At 34.4% G+C, this 26,891-nt stretch overlaps 1 protein-coding gene across 5 annotated transcripts in view; it reads right to left on the reverse strand.

Annotated features, from left to right (window-relative positions):
- The window catches only part of DYNC2H1 (dynein cytoplasmic 2 heavy chain 1), a 164,647-nt gene that overhangs the window by 125,615 nt on the left and 12,141 nt on the right, over nt 1-26,891 (reverse strand). For all 5 annotated transcript variants that reach the window (XR_011806518.1, XM_038175934.2, XM_038175931.2 and 2 more), the window contains exons 15-42: nt 26,760-26,858; nt 25,618-25,757; nt 25,300-25,528; nt 24,710-24,837; nt 23,222-23,337; nt 21,925-22,052; nt 18,404-18,553; nt 17,479-17,684; nt 16,535-16,690; nt 16,328-16,442; nt 15,832-16,002; nt 15,230-15,612; nt 14,332-14,464; nt 14,126-14,243; nt 13,833-13,945; nt 13,623-13,742; nt 12,499-12,649; nt 11,593-11,795; nt 10,879-11,061; nt 10,513-10,695; nt 10,132-10,355; nt 9,173-9,288; nt 6,206-6,405; nt 5,312-5,576; nt 4,762-4,969; nt 4,273-4,402; nt 2,700-2,855; nt 494-753 (exon numbers count right to left, since the gene is read on the reverse strand). Coding sequence is in view for 4 of the 5 variants with exons in the window: in XM_038175934.2 (XP_038031862.1) it covers nt 494-753; nt 2,700-2,855; nt 4,273-4,402; nt 4,762-4,969; nt 5,312-5,576; nt 6,206-6,405; nt 9,173-9,288; nt 10,132-10,355; nt 10,513-10,695; nt 10,879-11,061; nt 11,593-11,795; nt 12,499-12,649; nt 13,623-13,742; nt 13,833-13,945; nt 14,126-14,243; nt 14,332-14,464; nt 15,230-15,612; nt 15,832-16,002; nt 16,328-16,442; nt 16,535-16,690; nt 17,479-17,684; nt 18,404-18,553; nt 21,925-22,052; nt 23,222-23,337; nt 24,710-24,837; nt 25,300-25,528; nt 25,618-25,757; nt 26,760-26,858 (4,784 nt within the window). In the remaining variant the exon portion in view is untranslated. The remainder of the gene's footprint in view (nt 1-493; nt 754-2,699; nt 2,856-4,272; nt 4,403-4,761; nt 4,970-5,311; nt 5,577-6,205; nt 6,406-9,172; nt 9,289-10,131; nt 10,356-10,512; nt 10,696-10,878; nt 11,062-11,592; nt 11,796-12,498; nt 12,650-13,622; nt 13,743-13,832; nt 13,946-14,125; nt 14,244-14,331; nt 14,465-15,229; nt 15,613-15,831; nt 16,003-16,327; nt 16,443-16,534; nt 16,691-17,478; nt 17,685-18,403; nt 18,554-21,924; nt 22,053-23,221; nt 23,338-24,709; nt 24,838-25,299; nt 25,529-25,617; nt 25,758-26,759; nt 26,859-26,891) is intronic.

A 26,891-nucleotide genomic window follows, 5' to 3' on the forward strand; every position in this document is an offset into this window, starting at 1 on the left:
AAACCTAAAATAGGCAACATAATGAGTTCAATTCAGTTGCCTACACACAGGCACCTAGATGAGACCAGGTTATCTCATGTGCTTTTCAGTTGTTGCCCCATGATGTTACAGGTGTTTCAAAAGGTCCTGTTTCACATTTAGAAGTCTCATGCAGATGTCTTAGCTACACAGTGGCAGCTTGAGCTTTCCCTGAATTTATCTATTTGCCACGATAGAAGATTTCATTCCATTGATAAATGATAAATAAATGATATTCTGTAACTAAAAAATAGAAAAAAAACACAACATATCGACAAAACCATTAATACAGCATACAAACATGATAAACCATTAATAACTAAGTAATAAAAATAATTAATGAATAACAAAAAATTAAATAATTAAAGCCATTAATACAACATATACAGCATGATAAACCCATTAATACAACATATTACAAACTTTTTCAAACAGGTAGTAGAATATTTTTCTTAAAATAGCAATTTTTTTTTACCCCTTTCCACATCCTTCCGGACCGACAAGAAGAAATGGTTCCTTATTGTTCAAGTCTAGCCAGGGTCTAAAGTAATCTAACCCCCTCTGCATGTCAGGGGTTTGGATGACAGGAAGTGTTTGAAGATTACTGAAATTATCAGCTGTTAAATTTTCATATTTCTTCAGCTGATATAGCATTAGTTGTCCAGTGTTGGTGTCATAATACGTGTCCAGGGGCTTTCTTGGATTTGGAGGAGATTCTTGTGCCCAAGTGAAGATCTTTAAATAAAATAAAATAAAGTAAAATAAGGTTTCTGTTAATTCCATATTCCAAATGACAAGAGCAATGAATTGAAATTCATATAAAGAACGTATGAATAATAATTGTATAAAAACAAGCGTTTCATTAATCCATTTTATAATTTTAAGGCTGTTTTTGAAACTGAATTCAATCATATTATCCATGCTTTATAATGAAGACCTTAATGAAACAGTAATATATTCTCTTCCACATATTTCTTTTTTTGGAAATATAAAGAATCATCAACTCATTGAAATCTAAAGATATAAAATAAAGTGTATTTAGCAAACCTTTATATAAACTTTTTATTATTATTATCACAGAATCGCAGAATTGTCTAGGTTGGAAGAGACCTCAAGATCATCGAGTCCAACCTCTGACCTAACACTAACAAGTCCTCCACTAAACTATATCGCTAAGTTCAACATCTAAACGTCCTTTAAAGACCTTCAGGGATGGTGACTCCACCACTTCCCTGGGCAGCCCATTCCAATGCCTAACAACCCTTTCAGTACAGAAGTTCTTCCTAATATCCAACCTAAAACTCCCCTGGCACAACTTTAGCCTGTTCCCCCTCGTCCTGTCACCAGGCACATGGGAGAATACATGTAGACCAACCCTGATCTCGCTACAGCCTCCTTTAATGTACTTATAAAGAGCAATAAGGTTGCCCCTGAGCCTCCTTTTCCCCAGGCTGAACAAGCCCAGCTCCCTCAGCTGCTCCTCATAGGACTTGTTCTCCAGACCCCTCACTAGCTTCATCATCCTTCTTGGACCTCCATGTCCTTCTTGTACCAAGGGGCCCAAAACTGAACACAGTACTCAAGGTGCAGCCTCACCAGAGCCAAGTACAGGGGAACAATCACTTCCCTAGCCCTGCTGGCCACACTGCTTCTTATACAAGCCAGGATGCTGTTGGCCTTCTTGGCCACCTGAGCACACTGCTGGCTCATATTCAGCCGACTATCCACCATCACTCCCAGGTCCTTCTCTGCCTGGCAGCTCTCCAACCACTCTCTCCCAGCCTGTAGCTCTGCTTGGGGTTATTGCTCTCCAGGTGCAGGACCCAGCACTTGGCCTTGATGAACTTCATACAGTTGGCCTCAGCCCATCAGTCCAGCCTATCCAGATGCTCCTGCAGAGCCTTCCTACCCTTGAGCAGATCAACACATGCACCTAACCTGGTGTCATCTGCACCTAACTTGGTGACATCTGCTTATTAGGCAATATTCATAATAATAAGATAAAAAACAAGATAATTCATTCCCATGCAGGAACAGCTAATTCCAGAAGCTGAGTCCATCCTTGACCATCTGCCCTGCATGTAAATTACAAGCTGTCATTTGGAAATAAGTATTTTGTTCTTTCCAACACAAAATCCAAGTGTGGTTGTGGATATAACTCTCTCCGGAGACAGCCTTATGTCAGCACTATGGACCAGTATGCCACATAGTTTTCCAGCACCTGTGCCCTCAAGTGTGCAGAGACAGAACCATACCCCAGTGCATATAATCTCAAAGTAATGCTTGTAAGAGCACATCCCTGTTAAGGTGCAAAGCCCCCATGTTATTATTTCACATATCATGAGCACACACACACACACAAAACACAAAATATATGTGTTAGAGATGCAGTAAACACAATGTGGACCCTAGACGGTTCTTGCACAAGACAGTATAGAAGAGACTGTTCTGTATGACTTGGTGCTGCACCAAAGGATTGCTGTCTGGGCTTGGTGCACTTAGCAAGGACACACAAAACATTTAATTACTTCTGAGCTACTTCCCTGTAAACAACACAGACTGCAAAGAAATTAGAGCATAGATATTCTATTATTACAAATTTTCATTGTCAGCAGACAGAAAATCACTATTCCTTTTAACTGTACTGAGAATTTTTTGATAAACTTGCTGAAAAAGATTACCTCTTTTGCAAATTCTTGCCGTGACCTCATGTTGAGATTGCCACCAAGACCCCGTAACAAGTTAATGATAAACTGTCCATGATCAGTACACCCACGAAGATGAGAAAGTCCATTCATCACAGTTCCAACCAAACTTGTTTCTACCACGAAGTCATTCTGTAAATAGAGAGTTGTAGTACATTTAAGCATACTCCTATTAATAAATAGGAGATGTTTTACTGTCAAACTACCCCTCATTGCCCAATGACTCTTCCAGAAATGATCCCAACCCTGCTCTTCTAGAGAATTCACCTGATGTGAAATTACTTTTAAACACAGATTTGTAAATTTTAATTCCATATTTAATTCCATATTTAATTATGTATTGATGTAATATACTAATCAGAATTTTCCTATGGATTTTGAGACTCTATAAGAAACCAATATAACTGTATACCAGAAATCTCTCTCATGAATACATTCTTTATGGATTTTGTTATTTAGCACCACAGGATTTGCAGCCTCAAGATCAATATAATGTTTTTTGTTGGTATCCAGCTGAAGATACCTTTAAAGTAGAAAAACATCCATGGGTGAAAGAACCTAGAGGGAAAGTAGTATTTAAAAAACAACAGGACCATCTATGTTCCCTAAGATGACATAATGCAGGTGTCCCAAATACCAGATTATTGGCTACAACAGTGGGGATTTCTCCTTAATAATACCGTGTGCACCATACAACATTTGATCAATACAAATACAACTCCTTAATATGAAGGGGAGGCAGGGAAGGATCTAGACTCTTTAGAAAAAAATATAGCACATACAGAACAATTATCCTGGTGCATGTCCTCGCATCACAGAAGCCAGATAATGTACAAGGTTTTGGACAAAATCAAATTAAATATACCCTTAAGGAAAATCCTTGTTTACACTGTAATTGCAAATTACCTTCTGCCTATTAAAACCTCTTCCAGTCAAAGTTTTGAGTAGAATTTTAGAGAGCTGATGTTATATACTTAAATGCAGGACAGGTTATTGGGAGCTGTGAAGATACAGCATTCTGAACAATCAGACTACTTTTTTAGATATCCCTCTATCAATCTTTTTAGGTGTCTAACTTTATATTGTCCCCTAATCCATAGCTCTATGCTATGCAATGTTTCAAATTTTAGGTTTTGTTGTTGTTGTTGTTGTGACAGACAAGTTTATAAAAAAATTCTTTAAGATTTTTCTTTTTTACTTTAGACATTCATATCTTTCATATATTTGAAAACATACAAATAAAAGTCCGATGCAGAAATCTGAAGACAAATATTTAAGTTTCACAGGAATACATGAATTTAACCAGTTAAAGTTGTATTAAACATTTCAAAAATTTAAATACGACAATCAGGTGTTAGAAACTCACAGAGACTAGAATGGTTACAGTACTAATCTTATTAAGAAAACAGACAGCAAAAAAGCACTGTTGTGTTTGTTTTTTTTTTTTTAACTTTATATTTAAGAATATGAATGATCTTGTCAGCATTAAACTTCATAGATGTATCACCTTAACAAAAGTTGAAAAATGATCAAGCATTCAGTTACCAACCTGCTTCACAACCCAGTTTAAAGCCTTTTCAAAATAGTCTCCAATCCAGTTTTCAAGATTGTATCTGTATTCTTCAGGCTGACTTCTTAGCCAAGACTTTATGAGAGAATTAAGATCTATATCTTCATCACTAAATCCAAGCAAAAAAAGAAGATTTAAACCAACACAGTATTTCCACATCTTCACATAGACAGGTTCAAATGGAACAACAAAATTCCAGGAAAAGTTCAGAAAAGGAAAACTTCCAACCAATATTTTGGCTTTCCAAGGGTCACACACAGTGTTTCTCATTCAACAAGTATGATTTATTAGCCAAAATGTTTTAACAGCACAGCTTAGAAGGGACATGCAACCTAAAACAAATTCTCCCAGTGATTTGCTTTTAAGTGCACAGGAGTAATTCAATTATTCCATACCATTTAGACTACCTTTCTATAAAAATTAAGAATATTTGTTTACTTTAAGAGTATGCAATACTCTGTAACTTACCTTAGAAAGATCATTCCCATTCGAGATATTGTAGCAGGAGAAGCACAGCTAAGATCATGAGTCTCAAATACAAAGTTGACATTTGAGCCAAACTGAATTCTTTCCCCACTAGGCATAGTCAACAATTTGTTGTCATCCAAAACAGAATTCAAGGATTCAATCCATTCAGGATCAATATCACCATCACAAATTATCCATGAAGTAGTATCTATTTCCAGACACAAAAATAAAATATCAAACCCAAGAAAAATTCTTAGGGAATACTGCCCCAGCTATTCTAACATTATTTCTTACTCTTCCTTCATTATAACTTTAAGCTCTTTAAAGATATTCCTCACATTACCTTCTGATGTCTAATTTTGCTTTCTTGTCATAAAAACTAGAAAGCGCACACCAGTGTCTGTTCTCCAGTACAACTGTCACCAAAAGTTTTACTTAACTTACAACATCCACAAATTATTAATAACATATTGTAAAAATTTAACTGAAAATAAACAAACAATTTCAGTAAATTAAGCACAATGATCCATATACTCCCTCATAAACATACCTCGGGGTTCTCGTACCACTTGTCGAGCACTATTTGTGAGCACACCATCAGACCACTCCCTTGTATCCACATCAATATGGCCTAGCAACTGATGACGAGGCATAGCTTTCGGATTCATAGTATACTGTTTCACTACTTTGCCGATTTTACCAAGTGCTGTCTTTAACATCCGCCAAAGTGTTGATTTACCTGCACCACTTGGACCTACAATAACTACACCCATTCTTTGACGTAGTTGTTCATATAATTCCAAAGCCTTCTTGATCTAGATAATAAAAGAAATAAAGGTTATGTAAAGTAGTATAGCTAAACCAATCCAATATATTTTGCAGTCACTTTTTTTCTATAATCTTGAAATAATAGGTATTCATGGGAGTAGTTCAAATTCTGATACCTAAAAGCAGCAAGAAACTTACTTTTAACATTAGAAGCATTTCACTGAATTACTAATATGAAAATATCAGCACTGTTTGGATACTAATTTTTCCTGAAAAAAAAAACTTTCACAAAACTTTAGCTAGCTTTAAATAAATAGATAAATAAATATAGCTGAGATAAAGAAATGACTGTTAAAAAATTGTTCACATATTTAATTCTTTCATTGTCCAAAACATTCATAGGAATTTCTATGTGGCTTGAACAAAACTGTGTATCACATGTTTACATCTTTAAGTTTTCTTGCACTGTTTTTCATTCAGTTACACAACAAATCCCATTCTTCAACCATACAGATCTGATTTATACAGTTAAAAACAATTTAACTTTCAGTTATTCTTTTTGCTTTTTTTAATAAAAGATTTCATTCAAAAGTAGAAAGAAATTAAACAAATGTAATATTCATTAGTCCTAATTCTGAATAACTAGTTTTGTTTTGCTGTTGTGGTTGATGTTTACCTGAGTGTTTATAATTTCCAGGTGTGCTTCTTCAAAGACTTGTTTCAAAGCTGTAGTTAACTTGACATACTCCACATCTTTGAAGTCAATGCCAGGGAAGACGTCTTTAACCAGTGCATCAAATCGTGCACAGTCTGCAAACGTAAGCTTTGACATGGTATTAAGCCGCAAAGCTTGAACCACCATGTGACTTTCATTAACTGGAAATAAAAAGAAATAAGTCAGATTAATTTAAACAGCTTTTTGTTTGTTTGTTTGCTTTCAACGTATCAGTGTTTGAATCCGTACAGCTAACACACTGAAGGCAAAATCACAGTGGAGACTACAATCCAGTCTTTGTAACACTCTACATGAAAGTTAAATGAGTGAGTAAGCATCATAAGTATCATATGCTGACAAGTGCATTCTGTGCAGACAGGAGATGGTTATGATACTGCCTAGATATTACATAATAATTAAAGCAGCACTAAGAACAGCAGTGCACAATAGCCTACTTGTTGAAGGATTCATGTAAGAAATGAAGGACCTGGATTTTAGATCTTCCTCTGCCAGAGGCAGTTTGAAGTCACATCTCTCAAGTGCATCCTAATTACCTACAAATACTCCAGAACTGAACACTCTCCACAACTCCTCTCAAATATGAAGTACCATGGACATGTAAATGTTTTGGGACTAGAAGAACAGCCACAAGAAAGCTTTATTCTGCCAGAAAAATAACGATTTTCATAACAGGAAAGGCAAAGGGCTCTCACCTCTGTTTTTTGCTTTTCTAATGAAATTACTATCTCATGTAAAATGTCTCTTTGTAGAGAGTGGGATTAGAAAATACAGGTGAAAGTCACCCTTTGTTTCTGTCCTCCTTCTGAAAGCATGATTGCCCTAAAAAAAGAATGCACTCTAACCTAAACTCAACCCAAGGGACAGAAAGTGTCTGTTCCCTAATATCCCTTTCCTCTGTGTCTTTCCCCAAAATGTTCCGGAAATAGGCAAATTTTCTTAAGTTCTTAATGTCAAGATTTTTTTTATTTATCACAGTATTTAGAAAATTTGCCTATAGAAATATTTGCAATAAAAATGTTGTCCAGGATGAAGAAGCTTGAACTTCCAAATCCTGGAAGAATATACTAGTTCTCAGACTCCGGAACATTTTGGGGAAAGACAGCAAAGCAAGCAGTACAAAATTTAAGCAATGCTTAAGGGCATGGCCAAGATTCTGATATGTTAAATGATTCTGGCTGAACAACACAAGTAAGCATAAAGAAAAAAAAACAAAGCTGGTGAGAGGTCTGGAGAACAAGTCTTATGAGGAGTGGCCAAGGAAGTTGGGGTTGTTCAGCCTGGAGGAAGCTCAGGGGCGACCTTATCGCTCTCTACAGGTACCTTAAAGGAGGCTGTAGCAAGGTGGGGATTGGTCTATTCTCCCACGTGCCTGGTGACAGGACGAGGGGGAATGGGCTTAAGTTACGCCAGGGGAGGTTTAGGTTGGATATTAGGAAGAACTTCTTTACTGAAAAGGTTGTTAGGCATTGGAATGGGCTGCCCAGGGAAGTGGTTGAGTCACCATCCCTGGAGGTCTTTAAAATATGTTTAGATGTAGCGCTTAGGGATATGGTTTAGTGGAGGACTTGTTAGTGTTAGGTCAGAGGTTGGACTAGGTGATCTTGGAGGTGTCTTCCAACCTAGATGATTCTGTGATTCTGTAAAATGCTCATCCACCTTACATTCTTAATTACCACACATTTAATACCCAAACAACAATAAACAACAAAAAAATCTAAAAAATATACAATGTTACAGTCTAATCCAATACTGTGAGGAATGGTTTAACAATTCCAATTCGTGTCCATAAATTTGTGTCCATAAAGAATAATTCTGTTTGAATCCTGTCTGCCTCTGGGCCCTGCACTGGCAATTTAATTCTTGAACCACAGATGCAGTGTGCCCCAGTCTCCCCCTCATTCTAGTCAATTTATCACGTCTTCAGAAAACACTCCTTAAATTTATGAACCTGTTTGCTTTTGTTATTCCTGACTTCTAGTTCTAACAGTTACAGGTTTTTTTTCTGTCTTCTTCGAGATTGATTTAACACTGCTATAGATGTTATGTAGATGACTGTAAATAGCTGGGAAAGAATGTTTTAATTGTTCGTGAGTCGTCAACCTGTTTGGGAGTTTCAGAACAACTGATAACAACTAGTGACTGTTATGGGATACTATGAGGATCCTTGGTATCTGGCCAGGGGGGCCAAGAGATTAAGAGGGAGAAAAAAGAAGCTGAAGGACGGTTGGGAGACAAGACCTGTGGAGAGTGTACAGAGAGTGTTCCATAAACTTGGAATAGTGCCGAGTGAGTACAAAGGGTGAGAGGAAGACTACGAGCCTTCAGCATGAAAGACCCCTAGAGACCCCCAGAGGAGACTGATGCGCATGCTCCAGTAGGAGGGACTGGACCCCAGAAGCTAATTATAATAATCTTATAATAATCTTTTATAGATATTGCCATTTATAACAAATACTTTCTGCTATTTCTATCTGTCCTTGTATCTACTACTGTCTACCAATCTGCACCCAAGTAATATGATCCTTATTTTTTGCCATGTGACAATTACAGCTAACCTCAAATAAAATCAGAATGGTCCGATGACTAATGAATAATGACAGCATCAGAGGATCAACACTCCTGACCTAAGCAAAGTGAAAACAACAGTTTCTGAGAATTATTTAGAATCATCCCAGAAAAAAAAATTATCTAACTATATCCTTCTCAAATAAAAGCTCAATCTAGAATATGACATCAGTCTTTTGTAATCTCCTGACAAAGAAAGACTTTCATAGGTGTTTTTTTCCTTGCTAAATCCTTCTAGATCCAAGCCATGACTTCTCAAAACTTCAGTGATTAAGAAAGATATAGAGAGTGGTATCTGTACAACATCCTAAATAATTGTAAGTTTGACATGGTCAATCTTACTTTCTTGCTTTACTTCACTTTTCTTCAGCTGACGAAGAAGACTGCCACAGCCTCTCAGAACAGTCTTCAGTGCTCGTAAACCCCAATCATAGTGTTGCTGTGGTGTCAGAAGCTCCCTAAATTTAAAAACATAAACGTTGTAACAATCATTAGGCAACAGCACTGGAGTATTTTCTTTTATGGCCAATTACTATGCTCACAACATGGTTTTGGGCAAAAGAAAAATAAATGAATATCTGTAGCACTATCTGTAATGCATTTCAGAGATATACATGTAAGTAATGTTACCCTTAAATCTTCAGAGAGAGCATATTTAGCAGCTAATGTATTATTATTTCTAACCGCATTAACTAAAACCTCCAGTAGTTTATAAATATGTTCTCTCTAATGTGCATACTTATAACCAAATAGTCACGTGCATTTCAACTACCTCAATAATCAAAATACACAACACTTAATCATGCAGTCATGTGCTTATATTCATATTTCATGAGGGGAATAGGGAATCAGTACTTTGTCACCTTGAGATTTTTATGCATTGAGATTTTAATACTATTTAAAAGTCCATTTAAAATGCTATTTTCGTACCTGAATTCCCAATATATTGCAATATTTTTACTCTAAAAGTCTTTTAAAGTAGTAGCGACAGAGCTTTGCATGGAACACCACTCAGATTTAAGGGCTGTATTGAAAGTAAAAGTTCATATGATTCCAAACCTGCACTTCTATGGCTAGCTTTGTTTTTGACACATAGCTTTCCACAATTTCTAAGTCATAAAATATTACAGAAAATAAAATAAATATGTGTAGATTGTATCCCTACATTCATAATTTGGCATATACTGCACAGAGAAGAAACAGCATTTTAAGAAAATAGCCATAACGACTGATGCAAAAATAAAAGCAGCATGGAACAGAACTACAAACATGCTAAGAAAAAAAAAATAAAACACGCTTACCTTGCTAGATTAAAAATAGCCACTAATTTTCTACCAAGTGTTTTAGCATCCTTAAAGCCCTCTGAATACAAAATCACTTCTGCTATGAGTTCGTTGTCTGGATGAGTCATAGCTACTGGCCTAAAAAGTTGTTTGAGGTTATCAGGCAGTTTTTGTCTTCCTCCATAACCTTTTCCAGCAGGATTCATAGTGATAAAAATTCCAGAATTATGATCCATTTCAACCTGGCATTAGACATGCAAACGTAGTAGTATATTGTCACAAGAAAGCATTGAGAAATGTTGGGTGTACTATGTTTAGTTATGGTAGCCATCTTTAGGTTAGTAGAGACCCAGTTCCTTAAAGACTGTTTTTATAAGAAAACAATAAGTTTTGATGTACCTTTTTGCCAAGCAATTCACATGAAGGACTATGTTTCTTCAAGGCATGTTGAATTGTCTGAATCTGCATGGATACTGCAGATAGTACAGCTTCTTCAAGTCTATTGAATTCATCAAAACAGCCCCAGGCTCCACACTTCACTAAACCCACAAATATGCGCCCCATTGACTTCACATCAATGCCCTTAAAATTAAAAAGAATACTATTAAAATTTAAATAACAAAAAAGTAATAGAAGACTGTTCTCCCAACTATTAAAAAAAGAGTCAAAAGGAACCTGACAAATTATTATTTTTAGAATGTAATATTGTACTATGAAGTACATGAATAGATATCCATTTAGTAAATCATGCAGGACTATATTCACCTCATCACAATTAAAGACTAATACTTGTCTTCCAAGAAGTCCACCCAAGGCCTTTACTGATTCTGTCTTTCCAGTTCCAGCTGGACCATAAGGATTTCCTCCAAGGCCCATCTTCATGGCCTGAGTAAGAGTTAGGTAACATTTATCTGTCAAAGGTGTATAAACAAGTTTTGGGGAATTACCCTGCAAAAACAAAAAAAATTATATGGATTGGTGCACAGAATTTAGTTAAGATGTAATTTCATTAATTACATCCGTTAAAAAAATAATTTGAAAACAGATAAACAGATAGCACAATTGCCAAGATTATCTCTAAATATATTCTAAGTATATGCATTTGTTCACAGTTATGAAGTTCTCCTGACATTATATAAAATGCCAAAGCATTATGCTTTTTTTTTTTTTTAAGAATTACAGAAAGTGTATTTAAAAGAGGATGAAAAATGGGTCAAATCAAATGTATCTATGTATCTGCCCTTTAATCAAAGTAGCAAGCATATTACAAAGTATTTACATGATATTGTATTGGAAATGCTTTTCACACCACCATTACATTTATCCCATCAATATCAAGAGCTAAAAATGGACACTATGGATACAACAAAGTTGAAACAAATATGGCAACAGTTGGAAGGCAACTAGCAGCATGTGTGAAATGAGAAAGTGTGTGGTACCTATTTAAAAGCCACCAAACAAAAATTAAGAATACCACACCTGATATTCGTACGTATATTGGAGTTCAGCATCTACCATTTGTACATAACATTTTTGGTCTTTCATATAAAATCTCAGCTGTTTTTTCCAAGCCCAGTCTTCAGCACTGTGAACCTGAGCTTGATTTAGCTGCTTCACCAAATCAATGTTACGAATAATATCAAGAATTAAAGCTTTCAGCTTGAGCTCAAGGATCCACGATTCTGCCAACAACCACAAAAAAAGGAAAAAAAAAATCATAACAGTGTACTAAGGAAGATACATTAGGCATTCTCAAGTGCATTGGGCTGCTTTCTATTATCAACTGATTTTATTCAGATCTTGTTTCAATTATACATAGAAAGATTATTAATCAGCATAAAATGAGATCCTGACAGAAGAAGAGAATCATCATATGACTTCACTTGATAGACAGGTGACTATCCTAATCCACATGATTTTTGTCTGCCTCTAAGCTCAACAGAAATAGAAGCTTTTCCAGAAAGCAGTTTATTCCAGAAGCGTTTTCAGCTATGTCCTCTTTAGTAACCAGTGAGCATAATCTGTTAAGTGATATGCTGAGTCTCTGAAAACTGATGCATCTGAGCCTTCACCTCAGAAGAGCAGGATTGCAGGAAGGAGAGAAGGAGCGCTCTCTGTATATACAGATATATTAATTTTTATATTTAGCTGATATATATATATTCATTTTTATTATATAAATTAACTACGTTAGCAAATATGAAAAAGCTCCAAGATAGTTTTTCATCTAAATGAAAATCCATTGTTTGCTGAAATATTAAATACATAATCTTGGCAAAAATAGGTGGATAACTTGTAATTTCCTGTTTAAATAAACAGGATGCTAAATGCTAATGAACTATAAAGCCATTATCAGGTATTATATGTTAGAGATCATTTTTGTACCTGTATTGCCACTATCTTCCATACTAGTATCGATGCTAGTATAATGTTCCAGTTTAGCCATGAGTTCTAACTCTAATTGTTGCAGATTGTGGTCTCTGATAGCACTTTCAACATCTTCAGTGAACTGAATTTGCTCTGCCAAGGAAAGAATCTTCCAAAGAAAAAGTTCAAATTATATTTTATAATACAGAAGACAAAAAGGAAAAAAGTGTTTCAGTTTGCTTATTATTGCTTATTATAAAAATATTATCAATGTTTGAAGTATTTTACCACATTTTTAAATGAAGTGATAAATTTGCTATGTTCTTAAGAACAAATACAGCCACCTTTAAAAACTTGACAGAATTTAGCAAAACCTTGCAATGTAATCTAATGTAGCAAGTTCCTTAGCTGTTGCACAACACACAGCACCAAAACTGTCAAAAGCTTCAATTCCCAACAACTGATGTGCAATACAGAAACTAACACTTTTTAGACACACTGAGGCCACAGTCAACAGGCTCAGGAGCACCTCTGACTTCCTGTATTACTGGCCAGCTAACACAACTATTTTGTCTTTTGGTTTCTACGCACCACTTATGTTTCAAGTACTTTAAGTTCACTGGAAAAACACTGTGAGAGCTATAAAGATTCAGTCAAACTTGGAACTGGAAAGAACTGTATCACAAAATTCCACCAATTATATCAGTTGGAAGATTTGTAACAGTAACTAAGTTACATGTGCTGCTGGTCCAAACAAGCATAAAACAAGTCCATTTTCATGACTACTTTTGTTTATACGGGTAATATTTAGAAAGTATACTATACTTACACTCAAAAAGTGGTTTCTTTTTAACATTACAACATCTTAGTAGCTCCACATCTAACTATGATCAAGATTTACATAAAATTTAATAAATTGGATGTTAAGTCAAGTGCCATGTAAAAGACTTCAGAATTTCAAATGTTTACAAAAGAATTGTAAGAAGGAATATTTTAAAGAATTTCTCTATATGAATAAATAGAATTTGGGATTTTTTTGAGTTTTCCTCCAAATCCATATGTATACTTCCTTATAAGCCTTCAAAAATAACTTATTTGGCGTATCTAAGACTACACAATGGTGCTATTGGATCATCTACTACCTGGGAAGGAAAGAGTGATGGATCAATTGAACCTTGTGATTTTTTTCCAGCATCAATACAGTCAAGTAACATTTTTTTTAGGGTCTCCTTCATCTCCAAAGCCAAACCATTTAGCCACACCTGAGAAAAAGATAAAAAAGAAGCTCTAGTTACATAACAAATTAACTTCTCAAAGATTCCAAGAAATATACCTGGATCAAATTTTCTTACCTCCACATCACTTGACAGAAGAACTTTATTTCTAAGTGGCACAGTTTCTCCTTCTACTGACTTCATGGCAACTATGTATTTAAATTCTTCATCAAAGCTCACACTATTAATGCCTATTAATTAGAAAATGGCAATGAAGTCATATATCATTAAGGTCTTAAACATTAATTCCTTAAAGTCTAATTAAGGGAGAAAAAAATCTGCAAGAAATTAGTTTTGAAGAAACTTATAGTTTTTTGAAGAAACTTATTTCTAAATAAGTGCATTTCACAAATGAAGAGTAACTGCATTACCAGCAAAAAGTTTCTTGAGATGAGACTGGATAACCGAAGGATTCATGGATTGTCCTAAAATTTCTAATAAATCATCATCTCCAATGAAGTAGAATCTTGGAAAAGCTGAGCGCTTTTCCTGTATAAAAACAAAAGATTTTTTGTTGCTGTTGATTTAAATTCAAACTTACTTTCTCTACAGAAAACTTTATTAATGTGAGCTTTACCTCCAAAAACTCATTCAAAGATCTCTGACACCTCTGAAGCTGGTCAAGCAGGGCGATTAAGGTACTTCTTAATCCTGTCCGGGCATTCAGTGATATTATTCTATTATCCCTTTTGATATCTGACATAACAGATCTTGACAGAAAAAAAAAGGAAAAAAAAGAAAAAAAAATATTAATTCATAAAACTACCAGTTTTATATTCAGTTTTAATCTGAATAGAGTATGCACTGAATTATTTAATAAAAATTAAAGCAAAGGTAAGCTGTACAAATATCCGACACAACTTTCAGTTTTCACTATCTATGATGAAATACTTCAGAATTTACATCAATGTAAACAACTGTATTTTGTTAAAATATCTCCATCCAAAACCAAGAAAATTAAATGTTTGACTTTTATCTCCTTCTATGAAGTCATTTTAACCCAGAACAAGTAATGGTACACATCTTTTTACATTTCTAAAATCTCTTCCTTACTTATCTTCATGAGTTGTTCAAAACAAATAAGCTTTCTGTTTCACCTATTTTGCCCATCTGTGTACTTTCTTAGCAAATAAAGAAAACGTTTATTTTCAGCAAGAAATGATTCTTGAAAAACAATTTACATCACTTCTGCTTCATTTCACAAGGCTAATCTTTTGTTTGCATGCCTTGTTCAAGATCTTTGATGTTTCACGCAAATCCTTTATATGTGAAACCCATACTCCACTAAACAAAATCTGTCTTACCCCTTCTGTTCAGACTTACGCACTGTCATGCATCTATACCTCCTGAATTTGTCCCTGAATTTCTTCGCCATATAATTACAGATGTTCCTTATATTTTCACCATGAAGAACACTGTAGCCTGCATAGTGCAAAAGATACTGTAGAAAATGAGCTGCATTGCATATCACTAACCTAAAGTCTTCATCAACTCTGTTAAAACGAGCCTGTTCTTTGGGTAGAGCTCCACGACCGAATATGGGTTCTAAATACACCCATTTCCTCTGAATTAGGTTTAAATTCTGCAAAAACTCATCCAAATCAGCCATTTTTTTCTCCCAGATGGACACTTTATCTTCAAAACCTTTATAATACGGAGAATCCTTGACGGACTGTAAAAGACAGCGATGATCTCCAACTTGGTTGACTATGTCTTTCCAGTCCTTAATAAGCCTGATTGTCTTGCCTTGGCTATCTTCATAATCTGTTAACGTAAAGACAGCTCCAACTCCCCAGAGTTCAAGTTCACGTAATGCTTCTCTGATTGTAACTTCTCCTTGGGCCCGACAATTCAAATCCTATTTATAAGCACAAATACATTTAATTTTAAACTACAGAGCTTGCAATAAACTTTTCATTCAAAAATAAAGGATAAATTCTATTTCTACAGTCAGAGAAAAATATAAATATGCGTATAGAACAAGATATTCCATTAAAAGATGCTGTTGCATTTACAAAAGACCACTAGATAAAATTTAAATTAAAAATACAGTGCCTTTACATGTCATTATTCCTACCTTAAGTTCCATTGCTTTTTCTATAATGGCATCAGTCACTTTAAGCAGATCTCCGAACAGCAACCCCTCAAGTGTAGTACCTCGCGGAAGACCCAAAAGGCGAAAGAGATCCAGCCAATGGTCTGGAGAAAGATGTTCTCCTCTAATGTATTTTAGGATTGGAATTATCATCTATAGGAAAAATTCATATGTAAATCTGTCTTGTGTTTATGCAAATTGTTAATTTTATTCTCACTCAGTAACCATTCTTCAACTAAAGCACTTCTTTTTTACCCTTACAATTCCTAGGTTTAATTTTTATGAATTTGCTCAAGAAAACTCATTGTAAAGTGTGTGCTCATGTAAATTGTAATCCTCATAGTAAAGAATTTCTTTTTTATCTAATCCAAACCTCTAAGTTTAAAGCTTTTAATGAACAACACGTTGAAGTATGCTACCCAATAATACAATAATATTTTTATTATTTTTATATACTTTTTTATAGTTAGCATCTTACCTTATATCTGTCCACTTCTTTTTGCAGCTTTACTGTCATTACAGTATGTTCTTCCATTTTCCTAATTTTTTCATTCCAGTTAAACAAAAATTCTTCAAATAGGTTTGTTTTACTCCTGCATTAAAATCAAATACAGAAACAGTCATAATAACACAGCATTATAACCACACATAAGCGTCCATGAAAAATAAAGTAGCAAGATCATACCTAAAAGTTATCCAGTCTTCTTTGGCTTTCTCATGCAAACCTTGATAAAACTCCTCATACAAAGCCCAGATTCGTGCACAACTGTTAATATCCTGACATACAACTTTTGACAATGAGAAGTCAGGCTCTTCCAATTTAAAATGATGGCATTCTTCACTGAATAAAAAAATAATTGCAACATACACTATGTTATTCCATTATACATGTTTATAAAGCAATAATAGGGATAACCTTCTTACACAGCAATCTTTTCTATATTCACAATTATTTTCCATAAAATTTAATTTCTTTATTTATGAAATTAATTACTTTGTGTCCCCCACAAAAAGGTTAAAATAAAATGAGTTTGAATGGATTGTTTCTTCCTTTTAGATAGAAAGAACATGATAATTTTATTTTCTACATATTTAAATACCAAGCTAAGAATTTAAATAGAAAACTTTGTCCACTCAGGATATCCAATGATGAACTTACTGAAAAGTAGGCACTCAGAAAAAAAAATCTTTCCTTTTGCACAACAGTCTAGTGGTTAAGACACGTGCTCAAGAAATGAGACAGGTGGGCTCTAGCCCACTAAAGTTATAAGTGGACCGAAGCAATATCTCCCCCTTCTTGGGCCAATATGGCAAACCTCCTCTTGGTGAGAAGTTTGAAAGTCAGAATCCACCCTTTGCTTTACACATTCGTTTAACTGGAAGCCTACTACACTTCTCAATCTTTTCATTTCAAAAAAAAAAAACAAAAAAAAACTTCAACTCAAGAAATTCCTGTTATATAACAAACAAACTGAACCCTAGAAAAAAGAAGAACAAAAACATGTAATAAGAAAAAAAATTCAATTACCTATATTATTTGTTGTGACAAAATTTAGATATTTTCTGAAATACAATTACTGCAAAAGTTCCACACATTAATAAATAGCATATACAGGGAAATAAACATACATGAGTTTTTCCTTTGTGGTTTCAAGTTCATCAAATTCTTTCTTTTTTTCCTTTATGATCTGAGCACTTTTCTCAAGTGTATCATGATCACCTGTTTCAATGACATCATCATTTGGCTTTAGTTGATCCCAACGAGCTTTAAATTTTTCCAGATCTTGGAGATATATATTAATATGTGACATCACATTTCCCTTCATAATTTCAATCTGTAAAGCAAGTGTTAAAATGGAATTCCTTCAATGGGTCTGAACTACATGAAGTATCCAATCAAAATCAAAGTAATCGCATTGTTTCAATTTCTTTTGTAATACTCTAAGATAGGTCAGCTTTATTCTTCTGGTTTTGTTTCAAAAAAGTGGTACTTTTTATGCTGGTATTTAAGAACTATGTATTTGGCCTATACTGCCTATTTAGCCTGGACACACAAAAACTGCTGTATTTCTATCACATATTGGTATCTTCAGTAATACAACAAATGAGTTCAGTGGTATGCCAATGGACTGGCACTTACAGGGCTGCACACAGTTTAGCCAAGTTGTGGGAATAAAAATAAAAATAAAATAAAAAAACACCTAGCATCAGTACTAAAAGCATGATTAAATAATAGATGTTAGTTTTTTAACTATTATTCTGTTTTCTTCAGTTAACCATTGCATTCACTAAGCCATCTCTGTCTTTAGGTAGCTCTTTGAGACAGAAGGACAGGGTAATATTCACTTTCGCATAGCTTCTATAGAAATTTCACATAGCTATTGTTTAAACAGTATTCTTCCCATAAAGGCTGACACCCAAGTCATTAATGTTGGTGTAAACACTGAACTGAGAATATTTATGGATTTTATATAATTCAAGAAAAAGTATTTCTCCAAACTTATTTACTCTAAGTTCAGAATTTTTACATAAAATACTAAACTTTCATTGTTACCTGCTCTGTTATCATAAGCTGGTGGCTTTCCATCATTAATTCAAATTTATCCCATGTAGCTCTCAGGTTTCTGATGGTGTCCAAACCTGCACCAGCCACAGTTCGCAAAAGTTTGTTTTTACCTTCAGCTTCTTGCAACAGGAGAAAAACCTAAATTCAAATGGATTAAAAATACTTATGTGTACACATAAAAATTCAGTAAAATCTGTTTATCCAAACAATGGATAAAAACATAAGAATCATGGCTTGTGTACACCCAGATTATTTGTCTAAATGCATCTGATTTTTAATACTGTTTATATAATAACAGTAAAGCACTAGGAAAATGGTATCCAATGTATTTAAAGAAAATCTTGATCCTGAGACGTGATACACAGAAGTAAGTGCTTACCATGAAACAGATAAATGCTGTTTATTTTTTTGCAGATATCCTATCAACCAGATTCAAGAGCAGTATCAGAGCAACAGAAATTCAGTAAATAGATACATGTACTGGGTCTGGCTGAGGAGTTAATTTTTGCCATGGCAGCTGTATGGTGCTATGGTTTAGATTTGTGAGCAAAACAATACACTTAACAAGCTAATGTTTCATCTATTGCTGAACAGTGTTTGAACAGCATCAAGGCATTTTCTGGTTCTAACTCTGCCTCCCCAGTGAATGTATTTGGGGTGTACACACGGTTGAGAAGGGACACAAGCAGGCAGATGACGCAAACTAAACCAATAATATTCCATACCATATAACATCCTGCTCAGCAATAAGAGAGCAGCTGGGAAGTTAGGGAGGTTAGTTATCTTTTGTATGGGAACTGGTTGGGCACTGCTCTACCCAAGAGAGGTGGTGAGTGATTGCCTTTGCATCACTTCTTTCTTTCTGCTTCCACTTTTCCTTTATTAACTGTTTTGATTTCAACCCACGTGTTTTCTTGCTTTTACTCCTCCTTTCCTCTTTCCTCATCCCAGTGGGTCGGGGGAGAAGTAAACGAACAGTGAGTGGATTGTGTGTTGTTTAGCTGCCTACCAAAGTTAACCTACTACAATTTGGAAGAACAAAAAGCTAGAACGGAGACACTTTGAATAAACAGATACTATCTTCATATAAAAGAGAGATATTTTTTTTCTCTGATAGTAGAAAATAAAAAATCAATTCTTTTTCCACATGATAAGAGCCAACCAAATTTAAAGAACAAAAATTAAACTTTTAAAAGTTGGAAGAAAATTAAATGAATGCATAGTTTTTTTATATATTTTCCAAAATGTCCTGTTATAACTGCTTTCCTTTAAAAATTAAGTGGTGACAACAAGCCCTAATGCTAAGGGTCAATACTGTTTTATAAATTACAGAAAATTAATTCTCTTCAATATCCAACAGTTCTCCCTGAGAGCTGCTATAAAATCAAAATACTTACACTCAACTTAACGCAGACTTCACTGAGTTAAGTAACATCCAAAAGGTCAAACTGCATCCAAGATAAAGATTGGGCTAAAATTATATGTCAGTATATGGACTAGTTAAGTAGGCATAAAAATCTCATTATTGCTAATGAAGATCATTGAAATCAAGACTGCCTCATTTAATGACAGAGGTTGGCAGCACTACCTGAGGTTCCCTACTCTATCCCATCTGCTTTAAAGTTGCTGCCACAAAAGTTATGGGTATTCCATATGTCTCCCAGCCACATACAAAACTCTCAGATATGCCAGGACATCCTCAAAACAGTAGGCACCTACATGTATGCCTGAACAACTGCTCTTAACGGTGCTAATAAATCAATTTGGGAAATCAACCACAAGGTGTCTATTTTAAGGTGAAATTGATTGCTCTCTACAAATGGATTGGCTGCATTTGCCAGGGACTTGATTCAGTTTCGCATATACACGTTTAGGGCCATTTGAGATACCCAAGAACACCTGCGTGGCCTCCAGCTCTAACTATAGAAAGGTAAAGCCTCCAAGTGCTTTTCTGTTATGTCAGCCAGTCTAGCGCAGATATTGAATACGCATCTCAAGTAACTCTTAAAACTGTACCTGTGGACAACTAAACCAGGGTTCCACGATGTGCATTAATAGTGCATGCACTATGACCACAAGCACAGAGACACCTACATTCAAGATGCATTAATTTAGAACTGAATTCTATTACGGACATACATTGTCCAGTTGGGAAGTGCAAATATGGCAAAACTGTGGAATTCTACAAGAGTTTTTTAAAGGCATTAGTAAGGGTATGGATAAAGGAGATTAAAATCATATTGGATTTCCAAAAATCTGGTAACACAATCCCTCTCCAAAGGCATTTAAGGAAACACATTAATCTCAACATGAGAGAAAAGGTCCACCCACAGGTAAATAATTGGGTAAAAGATAGAAAGCAGAGATGGGAGGAAATGGGTAGTTCCTGTGATTGAAAAAAATTGTCCAGTGTTGGACTGCTCCAAGTGTTTATGAGTTGAAAAAAGACACATTCGTAAAATTATAATGTTTATTGATGACAACTGTGTTATTTAAGGCATTAAACCAGTACACGTGAAGAACAGGAAAATGATCTTAGAAGAAATAGTGACTGACAATACCAGTGGCAATATCATGAAGTGATACATATATGAAAAAGCAATCCTAATTTCACATAGACAAGTTGTGTTCTGAGTTAACACCTGTGCAAGATTGATATCTTCGGTCTACAACAGGCAGTTTTAAAAAACACCAGCTTACTCTGACCAGTAGGAAGTAAATCAAATTTTAGGAGTCAGTAAGGAACAAAAAAAAAGAATAAAAGATATCATATTGTTATATCATCATATAAATCTATGGTTGTCTGCATCTTACAAAAGTGCAAAACTCTTCTGGCGCCACACAAAAATATTATGGCAAAACTGGGAAAGGCATACCAAAGAGTAACAAGGATGATGAAAGCTATGAATATGCTTATGTTTAAGATGAGATAAACTAAAACTCTTCCATCTAGATAACAGATGGCTAATACAGTATACAATAAAGAACAATACAATTGTGTGTCCTGAAAAGTAAGAATATGGAATGATTGCTCCATATCTCTTCTAACGTAAGACATGAATGGTATGAATTTAACAGATGGCAGGTGAAAAAAAATAATAATAAAAGGAGGTGTCATGTATTAGGGTGACCAACCTACACTTTTTTAGGGGATATTTTGGATGTAAAGGGTGTGTTTGCTATCAAGAGGAGACTAGGTAAGGCTGTGGAAGAGAAATCCTGAGTGTTACTATACAGAGAGGAACCACATAAAGCTCTAAAACATTCTGGTTAAGGGCTAGAAGTCTGGGAATGCATCATACACGCTGTCCTGATTTTGTATTTTTTCCCTACATAGTCACTTTATTCTATTGCCCCAGACAAAATACTGTGCTATATGGACCACCGCCCTGACCCTATAATGCCACTGCATGTTCTAAACTAGTTATATTAAATATAAGTTTCCAGACCAGAAACCAATTACATTTTTTGGTAGTTTTTGTATTGGATATGATAAAATAGGATCTTACCCCTCCTTTTTGTTCATGTAGCTTTAAGTATTTTAAGTTGTCTTCTGATATTTCCTCTACAGTCTGAGGTCTAACCACTAGTGTTTCCATGGCATCAGTAAGAAATGAAGAAACATCGTGTAGGTGAGCTATATAAAGAAAGGTGGAACATGAAGTTATTATGTAAAAAAATACTTGTAGTAATAAATATCAGTCAGACAAATGTACTGTGATACAACACTATCATAATTTATGATATTGCACACAAGGTATTAATTTTAAAAATTGCTGACCCCAATATTACATGCTGCTTCAACAAAGATTGCATGTTTGTGCTTACACATAGATTTTTAAATTTAATCCACTACTTTCAGAGTATGATTTATAATGTAGGTATCAGTCTCTTCTGAGAATGAAACATTAAGACCCAGTGCATTTATTTGTACACTTTCAAAATATGCATGTCTTTTCATGGCAAAAAGAGAAAAACACGTGAAAATTGTTTTTAATTTGGGAGTTTTGGTTTGTTTTAAAAGAAATTAACTAAATAAAGCACCTTGCATTAAACAGTGAAAAGATTCACAAACAAAAGCCTGACTGAGCTATAACATCGCATTTTCCTAACAGCAAAAGCACAGCACCTAGCAAGGAAATGCACAATTGCAGGAAATAATGCATCTTCCAGGAAACAATTCGACTTCCAGGCTACAGAACTAATTCACTCTCTGCATGACCCCTGTTCTAAGTTTCCTGTGCTGATTGGTACATTTAAAGCATAAAACACTGGTATTGCTCATCATCTGTACCCAGATCACAAAAAAATGGGGAAATATTTTGCACTCTTAGATACTCTGCATTTTGACAATCTAACTGACAAGTAATTTTACAGAATAAGCCTAGGTTATTTAAGACTCCTGGTGAAGTATTTAAATTTTTAAAAGAAAAAACAAATGCTATTTTTGAATGCAACATTTTGCGGTGCTTACTTCAATTAAATTCAAACAACTAAGAAATTATTCTCCACATAAAAGAAACAATCAAAAGAATATCCATATGTATCCTGTTTATTCTGTTAACATCTGGAACAGATACTGTCAAAACAAGTGAATGGAACAGATGCATATGGATACCAAAGGGTCTGAGATTAGGCATGTAGTGAAAAATTGTTGAGAGATTATTTTTATTCCACTGTGATTTCTGCAATTCACTATGTTCAAGAATAAAATATTTCTAAAATAAAAAGTATTTAATAAATACAGTAACACTAATGCCCACAGCAGAAATTAAAAAAAAACTACTATTCATCGAAGTTATTTACCTTGTATAGATTTTCTCAAAGAAATGACAAGAACATCGTAGAACTTCTGGATAAAATCATCAATTGCAGTTTTCACAGGGTTGCAATTAACAGTTAAACAATCTATCTTGATGGTGCTTCAAGACAAAAGATTTAAAAAATAGCAAATATTCAGAAGTATATATATATGTCTCAACAGCTCTAATATCAATGCATGTCTACAGCTTACCCTGATTTTACAGCCTAATGGGAAAAAAAATCCCACATAATTCTACAAGTAAAAGTTGCAGCTTATTGGACAAATAATTGTGTTACTCATAATACTGAAAGGCATATTAACCGTTAGGCATAAACACCCAATTTTACAGAGACTAAGGTCTAATGCTTCAGTCTTCCAAATAGTTAGAAAATCACTTGATTTTATATAATTAATGTCACTAAATTCAAAAGGGCTATTTTTATACTGAAAAAGAAAAAAAGGAAAAAAGGAAAAAAGGAAAAAAGAAAAAAGAAAAAAAAGAAAAAAAGAAAAAAAGAAAAAAAGAAAAAAAGAAAAAAAGAAAAAAAAGAAAAAAGGAAAAAAAGAAAAATTATTTGCGCAGTCATGTCCTTAAGCCTCTAATTTCCATGAGAATTTACTAACCCAGGCTTTAATAGTCCTATACAAATAAGAAAAGCCACACTGAGCTATATCAAGGCCCTGCATCTTATCTCCAACAGTGACCATAAGCAGAAGACTAAAGGACACTATCAAACTGTAAGTGTACCTTACTTTATACTTTCCTGAGTATCCTGCCTCAACACCAATTATTTTTTGTCTCATGCCACTGCGTAGCCATGTGCTTTCTGGCTATAAGATCCATCACCTGATTTCTCTTCTACTCACCCTGTCTATCCTCAAATGTGTGTAAATGTTTACTACTGAGAATATAATTTTGCCAGCAACTTCCACCAGAACATCCACCTGCATGAAACATGACTACTTGCTCTGAACTTGCTTCCCTCCAGTATCATTTGATAACACTAACCATGCAGCACACAGAATCCTGTGTGAATGCATTTAAGAATAAAAGCCTAAACTAGCCTACCTTACTTGCAGGATTTAATCAAGTGCTTAAATACATTAATTATGTAATGTATAAACATCTGCTAAGTCAGTTTCCAATGGCCACATATACTGTAGGTATACATGATTTAGCTTAAAGAATTGTTAAAATATCCCTGTTTAGCAGTACCTCAGAACCAGCCCTGAATTTAGAGGGAGGTTCCTGTCATAACAAAGGAAGTCATTAAAAGCTTTTTGAGAGGGCTCCATGGATAAAAGGGAGTAAATGTCTAAAAATAAAACCAAAGAACAAAAATCTAAACCTTTAAAAAGTACAACTGAATTTAAATAACATTTGAAATTCTGTTTGTATCTCTACATAAAAACAGTATTTCTATTTTATTACTACCTTTATTATCTGATGGAATCCATTATTGAAACAAAGGAACACAGTTGCACTGTACCTTGGAAGCCGTTCTGCTTCTTTGCCTCTCACTTTTAATGCTTTGAAATTTTTTTCCCAATCTTGTTTGCTAGAAAGATGCGTCATCACCAGAGATTCCATATCTACTTGCCCAATTACAATCCATTCCTTTTCAACATTGTTTTATATTTCATGGAAAAGAAATATTTAGTAGATTAAAAAACTCTGTTTCTCAATAATATTAAAATATTTTAATAATGTTTTCAAGCTGCATTTTCTTTAACCATTATGCTCCTTCAATTACCTACAGATTCACTTAATACAAAATCCAGGAGGTACAGAATGGTTTGATGTATCCACTCATTTAAGGAAGACCAAAACACATTTTGAGCAAGGGTAATAAGACTGCTGTAATATAGAGATTTCAATAGAAACTGTATGCATGCTTCAAGCTAGGCATGTGCTTGAGTAGTTGGCTTAATATGGATAGAATTAATAAACTTTTGCTTACATACCATGCAGAAAAGGACAATAATGCACAGGTTTCATTGCTCAGTTACTTCTACAATGTCTGAAGCCTAATAAGATAAAAATCTACAGGAAAAAGTATGGGTCCAATACTGAAAATACCTTGAATTGATTAGAAACTTCTGCCAGCCTTCTGAACAAATCCTCTGCTTTACTAAAAGCAGTCAGAAGTCCATTTGCATTTCTTTCAGTCATAACTGTGAAGATAGACTCTTCCTCTGTTTCACTTACTCCCCTAAACCGATTTGGAATGGAGATGAATCTCTTCATTTCTCTGTAATATCTAGCTCGTACTTCTTCAAAAGGAGGTCTGAATTGCAACTGGCCTTGCCTGAAAAGTGGAACAAATAATACAAAAAATAAATATTTGAATACAATTTGAGCCAGAATATTTTATTTTTAGGAAAAAAAAAATCTTACTTGAATATTAGATCTATATTTATTTCTGGTAAATTCTCATTAAGTGCTTCTAAGCCCATCTGATACTGATGCTCCAGAGCTTTGTAAAGCTGATGATTCCAGTGTTGTCTCCAAGCTTTCATATCACATGATTTGAAACCCTAAAATATAACATTTATTTTGTTATTTTACGTAATCTTTCTCCTCAAACTGTAATTAAGTGAAACTGAGATTGAAGATAGTGATCGTACTAAAATGCAAAGCAATATTGTGTTTGACTATTAAGAAGATACAGAATGTATTTCAGATGAACATAGGAATAAAAAAAGAAAGGCCTTATCAAAGCAGTGTCTGCTTCAGGATAGTACATAGTCTGTACTTCAGGATAAGAACTTCACCAACTTTATTAGTCTATTACAAGATTCTTCACGATTACCCTAAAATAATGGAATTCTGCTAGAAATAAGATGCAAGGATGGCTGAATGAGAGATCTAAATATGTATCACACCTTTTACTTCCCTGTGATACATAAGCTACCTTCTAACCCTGTATTTCAGAAAAAAAATTCTTGTGTGTTTCCACAGATAAGTATTAACTAATAAGTCAATACAAGACTTTTATCTTAAATTAAAATTTCCTTGGAATGTGCTACACTGAACATTCTTAATGGAATGTGCAAAGCAGTACCATACACTTAAGTCTGTAAATGGTCACTGGTAAGCCACCCAAGCATTTTCAAAATGGCAATACAAGCCAAAAAAGAAATTGGAAACATCTTTCAATTTAACAGTTTCTCTTATTTATTTGGACAGTAATTTTCAGTCAGGGCTTTGGAGTCAGACTAAGGCTGCTAAGGAAGCCATACATTTAAGGTCTGTCCAGCAATTTGAGACTGCCCAATGGAACTCTTCCAACAGAAGTGTTTCAGAAACAAAGGAAACTTGAAATTGTCTCAATTAAATCTTAAGACAATTACAAATACAGGTTTTAGATAAAAGTGAAAAATTTTAACAAATTGACACCTGTATGTTATTATCTTGAGTAATGAGCTATTAACTCATTAATAAAAATTAATTAAATCATAGTATGTTTGAGTTTTAAATCTTGATAAGCATTGAAAAATCAGATGTTTGCTGCTTGGAATATGACAATGAAACCCTGCCTGTGACTCGAGGCTTGCAAAACCAGTTCTGAGTTCCTGGAGTCCATCTTTCCAACGCTGCTGCTGCCGGAGTAGATCAATATTCATAAGAGATACAACCTGTTAAAAAAATTGTAAAGGATAATAAACATG

Source organism: Anas platyrhynchos, chromosome 1 (assembly GCF_047663525.1).
Source record: "Anas platyrhynchos isolate ZD024472 breed Pekin duck chromosome 1, IASCAAS_PekinDuck_T2T, whole genome shotgun sequence".
Taxonomy (NCBI): Eukaryota; Metazoa; Chordata; class Aves; order Anseriformes; family Anatidae; genus Anas; species Anas platyrhynchos.